Raw genomic sequence first — 15,459 nt, 5'->3', positions numbered from 1 at the left:
CCAACAAGATATATTTTAAAAGGACATTTGGGAGAAGGACAGTACTATCATCAAGTTTTGAATATAATTAGAGGCAAATTCCAAAATTAGAAAATGGAACATGCTTGAGAAACTTATAAGTTCTTTAAAAGCAGTGTTTAAAATTAAGATCCATTAAATACATTTACTTGTAAAATGAAAAGAAAGAAAAGATGAACCAACACTTGCAATAGGATAAACAAGTCCTTATCTGAGAATGACATTTCTATTCCCTGTTATTTATAAGGGGTACATAATTCTCAGAGTAACAAAAGCAAGAAAGTATAAATAGTAGAATTAAATGCTTAGTGCCTCTTCCAACTCTAGCTTTCCTAGCCTCAGTTCTATCCTGGTTTATCCCAGGATAGAATAATGGATGGCATCTACCCATCTTTCACTTTAGAATTTGTAACTCTTGGCCAGGCGCGGTGGCTCACACCTGTAATCCCAGCACTTTGGGAGGCCAAGGCAGGCGGATCACTTGAGGCCAGGAGTTCAAGACCAGCCTGGCCAACATGGCTTGAACCCAGGAGGCGGAGGCTGCAGTGACCCAAGATTGCACCACTGCACCCCAGCCTGGGCCACAGAGCGATACTCCGTCTCAAAAAAAAAATAAAAAAATTTATAACTCTTTTTATTTTGAACTAATTTCAGACCTTTAAAAAAGTTGCAGAAATAATGGAATTTTCAAATATTCCTCACCTAGCTTCCCCTGTTAACATCTTGCATAACTGTAGTACAGTTAGAATCAGAAAGTTAATAGTGGTATAATTATTACCCATAGTGTAGATGTATTTGAAAAATTATTTGAGTTTAAGGTATTTTACCCTGTTTCCCCATTTTTGTTTTAGGATCCCACATTGCATTTAGTCATTTTTTTCCCCTGTATTTTCTACCAATCTTTAACACTTCCTGTCTTCTTTTTCATGATCATTATGCTTTTCAATGGACTGATCAGTTATTTTGTAGCATTCCCCTCAATTTGAGTTCGTCTGATGTTTTCTCATGACTAGGATGAAGTTATGCATTTCTGGCAAGACTACCACTGAAGTGATGATGTGTCTTTCTCAGTGCATCATATCAAGGGGTTAATGATGTTGATCTTAATCACTTGGTTAAGGTGGTATCTGCTGGGTTTCTCTTCTGTAAAATAACTTCCTTTTTCTTTGTGGTTAATAAATATCTTGGGGGAGATTCTTTGAGACTGAATCCTATTTCACATCAAACTTTAGCATTCATCAGTTGATTTTGTTTGCAACAATTGTTACTGTGGTATTTGCCTAATTATGATTTTTCCCCCTTTCTTTCCTTGTACATTAATTGGAATTCATTGGAATTCTATAAGAAAAAGCTGTGCGCTTTCCTCCAGTGTACTTATTTGGTTATTTATATCAGTGTGGACTTAAGAACATTTATTTTATTCTGCAGGTTAAAATTTCATGCCTTCATTATTTTATTGTTTAACTTTTTTTTTAGTTTTGACCATTAGGAGCTTTTTCATATGGACTCCTGTGTTTTTTCAACAAGCTTTCTTCACTTTTTGAACACTTCCCTATTTTTTGACATCATAAGATGTTCCAAGTTCATCTTGTATGTTCCCTGCCCTAGTCTTGGAATCAGCCATTTCTCTTGGCTCCTTTTTTTAGTAGAAAATGGTGTTTAGATCCAAGATCTGGTTGCTAGATATGCTCATTACTTTACTGTGTAGGCATCGGTACTGCCAGGCCCTCTCAGCAGACAGAGGTGGGAAGTGTTTGTCTTCCATTTTGGATTCCCTCGTTATCTAGTTGGATTTGTTTGTTGATTGGTTTGTTGGGCATGTGAAATATCACTGTGGTTCTTGGAGTCAGACCTGTACAAAAAGATATACTTAATGTCACTTCCTCCTCATCCCTGCAGTCCCAATCCTAATCCTCCTTTTTCCCCCACTCACACCCTGTTCCTTTAGTTTCTGGTTTATCCTTCCTGATTTCTTTTGCTCAACTGAACAGATACATGTATATTTTCTTATATCCCTTCTTCCTTATAAGAAGGGGAACATACTCTAGCCTTTCTTTTGTGCTTTTCTTTTTTAACTCAACACTGTATCCTGGAAATCAGTTCATAGAAATCGTCCTCACTCTTTTACAGCTACGTGGTACACCATTGTTTGGATGTACCATAGTTTATCCAACTCTATCCTGTATATGTATAAAAGCTGCTTCCAATATTTTATCATTATAGTGTTTCAGTGAGTAACCTTGTTCACAGGTGTTTTCATGAATCTTATGTTCATGTGTATTTTACTGTTATTAGAGGTCTATCTTCAGAGTGGAGTACAAGAAATGGGATTACAGGATGGAAAGGTAAATGCATATGTGACTTTGCTAGGTGTTGCCAAATTTATCTCCAGAAAGCTTGCACAGATCCGTACTCCTGTCAGCAATGTGTGTGTATACCTACTTCCATATGACCTCAGTAAAAGAATGTGTTGTCATATTGGTATTGAAATTTTAGCACTGTAAGTAACAGGTCATTTTGGAAAACCTGAGCTTTCACCAAATTCAGCTATTTTGATTTGCTTTTACTATTAGCATATACCAAAATAAATAGGCATATTAGAGGTTCCTTCCTTGCATCTTAAAATTCATCTAACACATCTATAATAACATTTTTTTTTCTCCATTCTAGGACTTGCTCCTTTCATCTATTTGTCAGACGAATGTTATAATTTACTTGCAATAAAGTTTTGGATAGATCTTAATGAAGACATTATTAAGCCTCATATGTTAATTGCTGCAAGCAACCTCCAGTGGCGACCAGAATCCAAATCAGGTCTTCCTACTTTATTTGCTGGAGATTTTTCTGTGTTTTCTGCTAGTCCAAAAGAGGGCCACTTTCAAGAGACATTCAACAAAATGAAAAATATTGTTGAGGTAAGGTTACTTTTCAGCATTACCACACATTTTGGTATTTTTCTATTTTGACAGTCAAGTATCAAGGAAATAGCTTTTACACAAATTGGATAGTTGAGGTAGTATGTGAGGTAAAGTTTAATTATTATATATTTATTGCCCATGAACCTCAGGAGATGGGGGAATGGGGAAATGACAGCAACTAGAAAGAGAAGAATGACTTGAAGGGAAATGAGTTAGGAGAATTTGTGAGAAGGATGTTCAGAAATGCAGACTATGTAAGCAAACTGGAAATTGGTTACAAGAATAATATGAGTTATCTGTGGTTTGCAGCAGTTGGCATTGTGGTTAGTTAATAATATGGAGACTACAGGTTTACATTTAAACTCCATATCTAGTGTTTTATACAGATTATATCTCTTTGATTTGAATTAATCCCAGATAAGAGACACTGAAATTATTTTCCCTAGATCATGTATCCATTTTCTGCTTAAATCTGTATATACATTATATAATATTAGCTGGTGTTTATTGAGTGTTTACTATGTGTCAGACCTTGTTCTAACCTTCTCATTTCATTCTCCCACAACCCTATGAGGTAGGGAACTGTTTTTCTGTTTTATCAGTGAGAAACAGGGTAGATGGCTTGCCTTAGGTCAAATGCCAAGTTAGTAAAACTAGGATTCATACTTAGGCCACCGAATGCAGAACCCAAACTAGGAACTGCTATGCAATGCTGCTTCCCAGTAAAATTTGAGATTTCATGAATTGGTGACTAGTGAAGAATACACAAAAAATAAGCCTCCTAATTCTATAGTTTAATATTTGAAATGTGTGTTATTCAGAATTTATATAAAAATATATTTTTAAAGCATTAGAATAGCTGTATAAAGAAAGCTATGTTGATATTTTACCTAAAGACTCTATGCATAATGAATAACACTCTGCTATATCTAGTTTCTCAATTAGGGGTGGGAGTTGTATTCATTATTTAGTTCCCATACAGTGTATCTACTACTTACACCCCAGATTTTCTTTCTTTTTTTTTTTTTTTTTTTTTGGAGACAGAGTCTTGCTTTGTCATCCCCAGGCTGGAGTGCAGTAGCACAATCTCAGCTCACTGCAGTCTGCACCTCCTGGGTTCAAGCGATTCTCTTGCCTCACCCTCCCAAGTAGTTGGGACTACAAATGCGTGTCACCACGCCCAGCTAATTTTTGTATTTTTAGTAGAGACAGGGTTTCACCATGTTGGGCAGTCTGGTCTCGAACTCCTGGCCTCAAGTGATCTGCCCACCTTGGCTTCCCAAAGTGCTGGGATTACAGGCATGAGCCACTGAGCCCGGCCTACACCCCACATTTTCTCTGAGCCATCTTCAAAGGCAGTTTACTAGTCCTGCTGAAGAGACAACTGTCATTTACATAGCATTTTAAAGTTTTACAAAATACTGTCATGAATTAGGTTAAACCATATGAAATTGCTGATATTTGACCAGCTGTGACTTTTCAAACAACAGTTTCATGTAGTTTAACCTATACATTATTTCAATTAATTCTTGGAACAGACGTGAGGTAGGTGAGGCAATTCTCTTTTTTTACTAACCTACGAAGTACCTTTATAGATGTGAGATGATTCCCAGCTATTAAGTAGTAAATAGAGCTGGGACTTGAGCCCCAATCTTCCAGCTTCAATTCAGATCATATGACAGCTTGCTGATTAAACTAGATGACTAAGGAGATCTCTTTCCTTCAGACACACATACTTTTTCTCTCTTCCCCTCTCCCTATCAGCTAGATTCCCCTAAATCACTGATACTGGTTTTGTAATTTTGCATTGGCATGTTTGACAATTGGTATCACATTTTTTTGGTTTTTCATTCTTTTTTGGTCTGAACTTTTCATTTCTGCTTTTAAAGGAAATACTTTCGGAAACAAACATGTGGGTTTGCAATTTATAAAGCAACTTTTCCGCTTATTTTCTTAGAATATTGATATACTTTGCAATGAAGCAGAAAACAAGCTTATGCATATATTGCATGCAAATGATCCCAAGTGGTCCACCCCAATTAAAGACTGGACTTCAGAGTCGTACACTGCTCAAATCATTCCTGGTACAGGAAATAAGCTTCTGGTAAGTTAATGTAAACTCAAGGAATATTATAAGTATTATATATGGAGGCCATCATATATTCTGTTGTATACCTAGTAAACATGGTAAAATGTAATTAAACTTAATTAGAAAGTGTTATGTGGTTCCTATAAATATAGGTTATTTAGAAATTTTATTTATTGAAGCAAGATATGAAACTTTGGGTGCAAACTTTCCAAACAGGTGCTTTCATATACATGTGATTGAAGTGTTTTTGCCTATTTATTTCACTGTTCCATACAATTAGGGTTGTTTCTAAGCTGTTTGTAAGCTGTTTCTAAGCTGTTTAAGTGGTTAAATCACAGTAGATGCAAATCAAGCTAAAGTCTTTAATATTGGCTAATGGCTGATTCTTAAGTAGCTAATACTTGCTAAGGGTATCTATATTAACTCATTTAATCCTCATAACAACCCCATGAGATAAAACCTACATCCTCACTTAACATTGTCAATAGGTTTTTGGAAACTGATTTTAAGGGAAGTGATGTATAACAAAACCATTTATTTTTCTCATCAGTGTTCTAACAAAACGATGTTGAAGGAAATGACATTGCTCAAAGACCTGCTATATATTGTTTGACTCAAAGTCACAGTTTCCAAGAACCTGTCAATGATGTTAAGTGAGGACTTTACTGTATTATCCTCATTTTATAGATGAGGAGACTCATCTATAGAGAGCATAGAGAGAGGTTAAGCAATTGCCTAATAAAGTCATAAAGCTAGAAAAGTAGATATTAGAACCCAGGTAGTGTGTGTTCTTAAGATGGCTTTAAAATGTTTATGTTTGTTTAATCTGTTAATAATAAAAAAGAAAAGATTGAAGCGTAAGTGGTGTCCCCTACCTCCTTTTAATCTTTTACTGTGATTATTCCTCTTCTTCCTTTCTTTTAATGTCATTTTATATGCTCTTATGCAAAATTACTTCCATCTAGAATAGGAATAATGTGAATTGAAATCACCTAACCTATTAGCAATTAGGGGAGGGAGATTGTGTGTAATATTTGCGTGCTTAAATATTTTCAATGGAAAAAGTTACTTCGATTTAGTTTTTTATGTTAGTACGTAATTATGATAGGCTACGTTTTAATTTTTTTTATCAGATATCTTCTCCTAATTGTGAGCTATATTATCAAAGTCCTTTATCACTTTGTATGGCCAAAAGGAAGTCTGTTTCCACACCTGTATCAGCCCAGATAACTTCAAAGTCTTGTAAAGGGGAGAAAGAGATTGATGACCAAAAAAACTGCAAAAGGAGAAGAGCCTTGGATTTCTTGAGTAGACTGCCTTTACCTCCACCTGTTAGTCCCATTTGTACATTTGTTTCTCCAGCTGCACAGAAGGCATTTCAGCCACCAAGGAGTTGTGGCACCAAATACGAAACACCCATAAAGAAAAAAGAACTGAATTCTCCTCAGATGACTCCATTTAAAAAATTCAATGAAATTTCTCTTTTGGAAAGTAATTCAATAGCTGATGAAGAACTTGCATTGATAAATACCCAAGCTCTTTTGTCTGGTTCAACAGGAGAAAAACAATTTATATCTGTCAGTGAATCCACTAGGACTACTCCCACCAGTTCAAAAGATTATCTCAGACTGAAAAGACGTTGTACTACATCTCTGATCAAAGAACAGGAGAGTTCCCACTCCGGTAAAGAAGAATGTGAGAATAATAAGCAGGACACAATTACAACTAAAAAATATGAGCATTTGCAAAGGTGACAATAAATTATTGACGCTTAACCTTTCCAGTTTGTAAAACTGGATATAATTTCAAACCACATGTTAGTATGTACGTTGCACAATGAGAAAAGAAATTAGTTTCAAATTTACCTAAGCATTTGTATATCAGATGTTCTTGGCCCAACTCTGTATTGGTATACTTTTGTTTCAGTTGCATATCTTAAAGCTAAATGTAATTTATTAACTAATCAAGAAAACCATCTTTGGCCGAGCTCAGTGGCTCACGTCTGTAATCCCAACACTTTGAGAAGCTGAGGTGGGAGGAGTGCTTGAGGCTAGGAGTTCAAGACCAGCTTGGGCAACATAGGGAGACCCCCCATCTTTACAAAGAAAAAAAAGAGTGGGGAAAAAAAATCTTTAAATCTTTGGATTTGATCACTACAAGTATTATTTTACAAGTGAAATAAACACCATTTTCTTTTAGATTCTGTCATTAAATGGAATGAGGTCTCTTAGTACAGTTATTTTTATGCAAATAATTCCTTTTAGTTTAGCTACTATTTTAGGGAATTTTTTTTTTAAAGGTAACTCACTATGAAATAGTTTTCCTTAATGCACGTGTTGGTTCTGCTGTAGTTCCATCCTGTTCAAAAGGCAGGATGAATGTGATAGAGTGGTGTTTCCTTTTGAGCAATTCCTCATCCCTAAGTCAGCATGATTATAAGAAAAATAGAACCTTCGATGTAACTCTAATTCCTTTTTACTATTCCAGTGTGATCTCTGAAATTAAAACTACAAATTCAAATACTTTAAATCAGAAGATTTCATAGTTTTTTTTTTTCCCCCAACAAAATGGTCATCCAAACTCAAACCTGAGAAAATATCTTGCTTTCAAATTGGCACTGATTCTGCCTGCTTTATTTTTAGCACTATCACAGGACCCAGAGCCTATGCCCTTTTAAACTTACCACAAAAGCAGATTAGTTCAATTTAAGATGATATTCTCATTTGTTATTTCTTTTTTTTTTTTTTGGAGATGGAGTCTCACTTTGTCGCCCGTGTTGGAGTGCAGTGGCATGATCTTGGCTCACTGCAGCCTCCACCTCCCGGGTCCAAGTAATTCTCCCACCTCAAGCCTCCCGAGTAGCTGGGATTACAGGGACACACCACCATGCCCAGCTAATTTTTGCATTTTTAGTAGAGATTGCATTTTACCATGTTCGCCAGGCTGGTCTCAAACTCCTGACCTCAGGTGATCCACCCGCCTCAGCCTCCCAAAGTGCTGGGATTATAGGCATGAGCCACCGCGTGCAGCCTTACTTGTTACTTTCTTATGTTTAATAGAGAAAAGGGATAAAGCAGTTCTAACTAGGAGTTAATAGCATGAAGAAGTTCTTAAATCAGATGTTTTAATGCCTTCAATTTATATATAATATCATGTTTTCAAATCTAATTATAAATATGTTTAAAGCCAAGAATAAATCTTTTAAAAAATTAACTTGTTTCCTTCCATAACTGTGATCCATGATTTTTCTCTTCTGTAAAAAGCATTAACAAAAGTGTCTATTTTGCTACTCCTTGTAACTTAAGTATTCTGCAAGTCTTATTAATGTGACTTAAGTTTTATTTCTAAAACAATTTGGTTTTCACATCCTAATTTTGCAGTGATCTACTCTAGAACAAGGAATAAAACTTGGGTTTCAGGAGAACAGAAAAAAATTATAAGAATTTCACCTTTTCTTTTTTGAATCCTTGGTAAAACTGCTATTGTCTGTTCTCATGTAGAACACCCATTATATTGATAGATATTTAATGCACACTTTTTTATAAATTATAAAATCTAAACTACATGAACAAAATATGAAGCTTGAGTATATGTGTATATTATCCCCTCAAAAGTGACAATTTAATGATTACAGAGTCAACATACTGCATTATCAGGGATAATGGTAAAAATTTGTGTTATTTATTCAGCAATCATTTAATGAGATCCTATTGCACATAAAGAGCATTTGCCAGCTTTATGAATGATGCAGACAGTGAACACAATACAAGTCAATACTGGGTGTTCAAAGAGTTATACAAATCAGGAGCCATGGGAGTTGAAAGGAAAAACAGATCACTTCTATAGGGGATAAAGTTGATGGCACTGATCAATTTTTATGGTTTACAGACCAACTATTTCAGGGGTCAGCTAGGGGAAGAAGAGACATTAAATAGGCCAGGAAACTATTCTTTAGAGCTCTATAAAAGTTATATAACCCTAGTGGTCACTCACTTAGCCCAGGTGAGCCCAAAACCCTGAAGCAGGGAGCCAGCCAAGTCAGGAGGGCTTGAATCTGGTCCTTTGAACCGCTCCTGTGAAATCAAAGGAGGGTAATTTCCACTTTGGGCTCTCTGACATTTCTCCCCTCTACTAGCCCAGATGAGTCAAGCCATCCATATTGAGCTGGTTGTGCCACCACCCTATCAACCAAGATACCCAGGACCACCTGGGCCTGGAAGATGGGAGCATTGTTAAGTGGATCATTAGGAGATTATTGTATGTTATGCTTGGAGATACAGAATTTAGCAAAACTGATAACACCTTAGATTCATTGTTATTTACTATTGTCAGCCAAACTTAAAGGAGATACCAGTTTTTAAAATGTTAATGAAGAAAACATTACATACGTGTTGCTGGTAGTCAGGGAGATGTTGAGCAGGTTTCAGTAGTGTCAGATAATGTTAAAACAGTCTCATGTACACAGATCAAATATATAAGCAACTAAATTATAAGGTTGCTTTTGTCATTACCTTTATGATCCCTATTTATTAAAAAAAAGACTGGTAGATAAGCCTGTGATACAGAAAAACTGGTATATTGTTGAGTTTCTTGGCATTTAGGTAATTAAATTTTTTTATTGTTGAATCAAAAAAAGATCCAATGACAAATCCATATAAATGTGATACCATTTACAATTTTTAATAACCATAAAAAGCACCATTATATAGGACACTTAAAATAATTTTTCACAGAACATTAGAAAGAAGCTGTTGGCCAACAAGAAGTAGAGCATACGTCCTCTGTGGTCTTGTCTATCGTGATCTCACGCTAAATCTGATTCCAACCTGTCGGAAATTGATTTGGATTCATAAATTCAGCATCAGTATAAGAAGACATTCCAGAGTTATGAGGACTTGATTGTCTTAATGCCACATAAAACATCAACTGCTCATTTTGTAATGAGCATGGCTTTTATATATCCCTGTATGACCTATATCCTGGGGTGCCTAATTTCTTGCACTCCCAAACATTTGAGCTGCCAACTAATTACACATGTTAATAGGCATAATTTTAGAAGTCATTTAGCTATTCCTTTTAAAAGTTAGTGTTTTATGAAGGCAGGCTTATTTTATTTACACTATTAGCACAACAGCCAAAAGTTATTCAGGTTTAATCCTGCTGAATAAAGTAGTAAAAACACAAGGTGGGACTTTAAATAATGATACTGATTTCCCTCAGTAGCTCCTATAGCTATTACGGATTTGACAGTATTTTTAACAATGATACATCATTAAAATAAAGGAATAACTTCCCAAAGTGTCTACTTTGAAGGACGTTGTTCCCAGATGTATACTTTCTGGCATATTAACATTAAAGGAAAATCAGTATCATAGAGTTGCACATCTCACATTTTTAGATACATAGATTATCAAAATAGCAATGGTGCTAAAACTTTTCCTGCCCCCCCACCACTTTTCTCCACCTTCCCAACTTTCCTGATGGAGATGAATTTCCTGAAAAAATAAATAGATCACTTCAGAGAAAATGGTACTGAAGCTTATATATAATATAAACGCTTTATTTCATCTATGAACCTATGTAAATAATTATGTTCTTGGGTGTGTTCTCAAGTTTTGGTTTCAAATTCTTACCCTAGAGAAAGAGCCTGTTGACTCAAATCTGCAGAATTCCCAGCATCAGACCATGCATATAGAAGCACTTTAACAAATTTTGGTGAAGATAATGAATATAATGACTTTGCTCAGAAACGTTTGAGTTCAGCTATTTAACACTGGAATTGGAGCTCTGACTAAAATGCAACAAAGAATAACAAAAATTGAAGTAGAAACTGACTTCGGAAAATTCTGCATGGCTGTAAGATAGGCCTCTAATATCCATGGTGACAACCGCCCCTTCTGTTATAGGAGCTCTCATTTGTAAATCCGCCATGGGCCCTCCGGTTTGGAAACTCTGTGTAGGAATTCCAGTATCTGGCATTGTTGGAAGGCAGTGCATTATTCCTGTCCTGGCTTCTGTTCATTCTGCTTGGTTTTTCTGCATGAAGCACACTGTGAAAGGTAACATCGTGTTCATACCGTTCTTTCATTCGGTGGATTTTTTCTCTTGAGACACCATGAATGTTTCTTCTACGTGGAAAAAAGAAATGCATTTAGTTAAGGCAGGATATCACAATGAGTTACTTATATTTCACAAGTCCTCTAGGATTGCAGATATTGCAGTCCCTGTTCTCAGGACTTAGCTGTGGCAAAAGCGTAATATCTTGTTCAGCAGTTCTCTTTCAGCCTCCATTCAGGTTTTTCATGCTGCCCTGCATACCCCAAACCACCCTGAGGCTAGCAAGGAGCTAAAGCTTCAGAAATGCTTTGTTTCTGGTCCTCTCAATTACATGCTTCAAGACATAAAAGAACACCATGAGATTTTTTTAAAATCATACATTTGCCTGTTAATGTCATACATATATCTATCATCTATTTATGCTAATCAGTCCCTGATTTATACTACTAGGAGATGCTTATTAAAACAATCTTAAATTCTAGTGGGCAGAAGTATCAACTGGGGATATAGTTAGAAATATAATTACCAGAGATTCCAACTACTGAATGGGGTCCATGAACTCGGATTTTAATAGCCACCTGAGGCAATTCTGATGGAGTAGTCCACAGATCCACTTTGAAGACACTATCTGCCTATTACCATAAGAGGAACCAGCCTTACTCCTAAGAAGTAAATTCTTATCTCACTGGCTATTGTAAGTCAATGACATTATCAAACAATATAGATAGAGAATATCCGAACCCATGCACTCAATCAACAAGTTAGTATTATTTGAACATTTATTGCTGTATAAATTAGAAGCAGCATCTAGATCATAAATGAATCGCAGACTGCTCAACATCTGAAGATCTTTATTTAGCCTAAATGCAAAAACACCACTGACATGTGCAGTCCCATGCAGAGAAAGTGCTTTTCAATGTTCCTTGATGAAGAAGCATTTTAGCAGAATGTTAAATGCATCCTTTTAAAGGACCAAGTCCAAGCCAAGATTTAGCATTTAGCATTATATTAGAAAACTGACCCAAAACTAAAGTCTTCACATTAATAATTCCAAAATTATCAATTTCCAAGATTTACCATTTCTGGCCTGAAAACTACCATGTCCATTTCCAGCCTGAAAAGATTCTTTTGTTCGGTCTGAAATACCTGAAAATAGCAGGATACATAATGAGAAACTAGAAAAACAAAGAAGTACCTTGCTAACTCTTGAACGTTGAATTTCCAGCGAGTGTCAGGTTCTCGGAATATAACTTCATAGTTATTTTCAAGTGCCTGATTTTTCAAAAGTACATAAAACATTGAAGACATAGTATGTATGTTTGGGAATGTTTATGCTGCCATTTAACATTTACTACAGATCTTTTCTAGAATTCCTTTTGTTTTACCAGTAATCCAATGCCTTAATTTATCATAATAAATGCAGTTGTTTCATTCCCATACTTAGCCACTCTCATAATTCTCCATGATAAATTTTGCTCAATTTTATCTAGTATGTAGGAAATTTGTAAAGGTTCTTTGTTTTGGATATCTTTAAAAATAGATGACTGAGCTAGTTTAAAACATCCTGAACACCGGTAAGAGCAGTGAACTCAGTGACTTCTCAAAGTCACTTACAGGATTTTTGCAGATTTACTTGTCAGATGCCTTGTCCTATCCCTCATGCCTTCCTTTAGAAAGTGGGAGTACCATAGGAACATAACTGGTGAAATAAAAGTGATAGTCACTTACTTTGTATCAACTTCCCTCCAAAAGTAGCTCTCCCCATTATGCAATACAATTTGGGTCAATGCACCGGGCCCCGTTTCCTTGAGTTCAGAGAACTATTATAATTTCCTTATAAACATCCAGATATTGTTTGCATTCATAAATTGACTACTACCTTATCTCAAACTGAATTTTCTATTATCACTATAATTTATTGTGTTTATAAAACATAGAGTGGAAAGAGCTAAGCAAAAAGGTTTCCTTTTCATTCTTTACATGGGCACTTCTCAGTTGGGAAGTTTTTAAATAACACAACCGGAAACCTCTCATTTTTAAGTCTAATGAATAGCTGAGGATGCCTGAAAAAGAGTATACATATCCAGAAGATAAAAAGTAAACTGAGGCCGGGCACGGTGGCTCACACCTGTAACCCCAGCACTTTGGGAGGCCGAGGCGGGTGAATCACTTTAGCTCAGGAGTTCGAGACCAGCCTGGCCACCATGGCAAATCCCCGTATCTACTAAAAATACAAATACTAGCCGGGCGTGGTGGCACGCGCCTGTAATCCCAGCTGCTGGGGTGGCTGACACATGAGAATTGCTTAAATCTGGGAGGCAGAGGCTTCAGTGAGCTGAGATCATGCCACTGCACTCCAGCATGGGAGACAGAGTGAGACTCTGTCTCAAAACAAAACAAAAAAGTAAAATGACTTCCCTTAGGCTACTGGTCAGTTAGTCCTTAAGTCTTGGTTTTAAGTGATGGCCTTCATTCAATTGAGTCTTCACGTGCCTGTTCATTTCTCGCCCAGGTAGACTCGACATGAACTGAAGTAACCACAAGTGTGCGGCTCATTCTTCTTTACATTCACCGAAGCCCCACAATCTGGGCATAAGTGGAACTGATGATGATCGTTAGAGAAAAGCACACCTGTAGGTATGCCAGTTAGCCCCAAATGTAAAAAGAAGCCTAACATCGTGAGCCCAGTCTGGACCTATTCACTTCACAATTAACCAGGTAGGGATTCTGCGTGATGCAAGGAGGATACTCCACTGTGCTTCCTGCCCCATTTGTATGGTTCTGGATCCTTCCTCCTTTCTAGACCCAATAGGGAATGAAAACATTATCACAAGAGATGGAATATGTATGGAAAAAGACCAAATAGACTTCACAATTAAAGGATAATGTGCACACTGTTACAGGCATCATGCTGTTCTTTGCTATTCTGACAATGGAGAGCTGAGTTTTATATTTATATTTGCATTCTGTCATCTCAATAAGATTACAGTGTTAATCCTAATTCTGTTTTTATTTTTTAATTTTTAATTTTTTTTTTTTTGAGATGGAGTTTCACTCTTGTTGCCCAGGCTGGAGTGCAGTGGCGCGATCTCAGGTCACTGCAACCTCTGCCTACAAGGTTCAAGCGATTCTCCTGCCTCAGCCTCCCGAGTAACTGGGATTACAGGCGCCCGTCACCACGCCCGGCTATTTTTTTTGATTTTTAGTAGAGATGGGGTTTCACCTTGTTGGCCAGGCTGGTCTTGAACTCCTGGACTCAAGTGATCCGCCTGTCTCGGCCCCCCAGAGTGCTGGGATTACAGGCGTGAGCCACCACGCCCGGCCCTAATCTGTTTTTAAACTAAAATATTCTGTTGCCCTGGAACTCCCAGGCAGCAACAGTACACGGTGTGGAAATCCCCGGCTCACCAGAGGCAGAATGGTCCTGTTGTGACCTGTAACTCCACTAGGAGCGTCATCTAGTTGAGTATTGCTCTGCACATTTCAGTGGGTGCTCCTCTGTATGCCTCGCCTTAGGAAAGTAATTAAGACAGAAAAGTTATCAAGAATTCACACCAAGGACCATTTGCCAAGGACTATTTTTAAATTGTATCCTGAAGTGAGATTAGCATCTCAGCAAACTTCAGCCATTGAACAGCAGAGAAACACTAACATAAAACCTCGTTACCTGCTCCCTGAGAGAACTACTGTTAGCAAATATGAAATCATGGAACATCAGAAAAAGAGGAAAGAACAGATGCTTCAACTTTCTCACAAAATGTCCATAACTGAAAATTCAGAATGATACTTCTTCCTACCATGACTGCATAGGGCTTCATTTCCCAGGCGTGGAGGTTGGTATTATCAATAATAATGGGGGATATGCCATTCCTCATTGCTTTTCTTGCTGCAACACAATGTTACATAACAGTGAACAACATGCAACAATCAGAGGGAAGGGTGAGCGTAATCTCTATTGGTCATTTTTATTACAGGATGCCCTCATCTCCTCATCACACAACTTCAGTGCCACCTATTTCAGAGCCCACTATCAATAATTTTCTTTCTCTGGAATCTAAGGAGGTTACGCTCTGGTGTTCTTGTTTTGGGGAAGAAAACGGCAGAACTTTCGGTTAAACTCCTTCCATTAAATTTATTCATTCTGCAGCAGCTACAATCTATGTGCACATCAGGGTTTCCTAGGAGTTTGGAAAGGAATTTGTCACCTCTTTTTTGGTTCCATTCATGAGCTTCCTCCAGGAAGTCAGGATTGAACTCATAGGCACCATCTTCCCTGAAGAAAAAATCATCCGTGCTGAAAATCAGGGCCCTGGGAAAGTCATGCTGCAATTGTCTGGAAAGTGGAGAAATTAGAGAGATGTTTTCAATATTATGTAT

General features: G+C 36.9%; 2 protein-coding genes across 2 annotated transcripts in view; one reads left to right on the top strand and one right to left on the bottom strand.

Annotated features, from left to right (window-relative positions):
* Positions 1-10,822, top strand: part of LOC105485994 (BRCA2 DNA repair associated) — an 88,828-nt gene extending 78,006 nt beyond the window's left edge. Inside the window, exons 25-27 of the mRNA XM_011748633.3 lie at positions 2,689-2,933; positions 4,894-5,040; positions 6,159-10,822. Of these exons, the coding sequence (XP_011746935.2) occupies positions 2,689-2,933; positions 4,894-5,040; positions 6,159-6,779 (1,013 nt within the window). The 3' untranslated portion in view covers positions 6,780-10,822. The remainder of the gene's footprint in view (positions 1-2,688; positions 2,934-4,893; positions 5,041-6,158) is intronic.
* The window catches only part of LOC105485995 (NEDD4 binding protein 2 like 1), a 28,908-nt gene continuing 22,133 nt past the window's right edge, over positions 8,685-15,459 (bottom strand). Inside the window, 4 exon segments of the mRNA XM_071081670.1 lie at positions 8,685-11,153; positions 12,278-12,354; positions 14,880-14,968; positions 15,288-15,415. Coding sequence (XP_070937771.1) covers positions 10,895-11,153; positions 12,278-12,354; positions 14,880-14,968; positions 15,288-15,415 — 553 coding nt within the window. The 3' untranslated portion in view covers positions 8,685-10,894.

Source organism: Macaca nemestrina, chromosome 16, assembly GCF_043159975.1.
Source record: "Macaca nemestrina isolate mMacNem1 chromosome 16, mMacNem.hap1, whole genome shotgun sequence".
Classification (NCBI taxonomy): domain Eukaryota; kingdom Metazoa; phylum Chordata; class Mammalia; order Primates; family Cercopithecidae; genus Macaca; species Macaca nemestrina.
The sequence above is the reverse complement of the archived record's forward strand: the minus strand, read 5'-3'. Positions and strand labels throughout refer to the sequence as shown.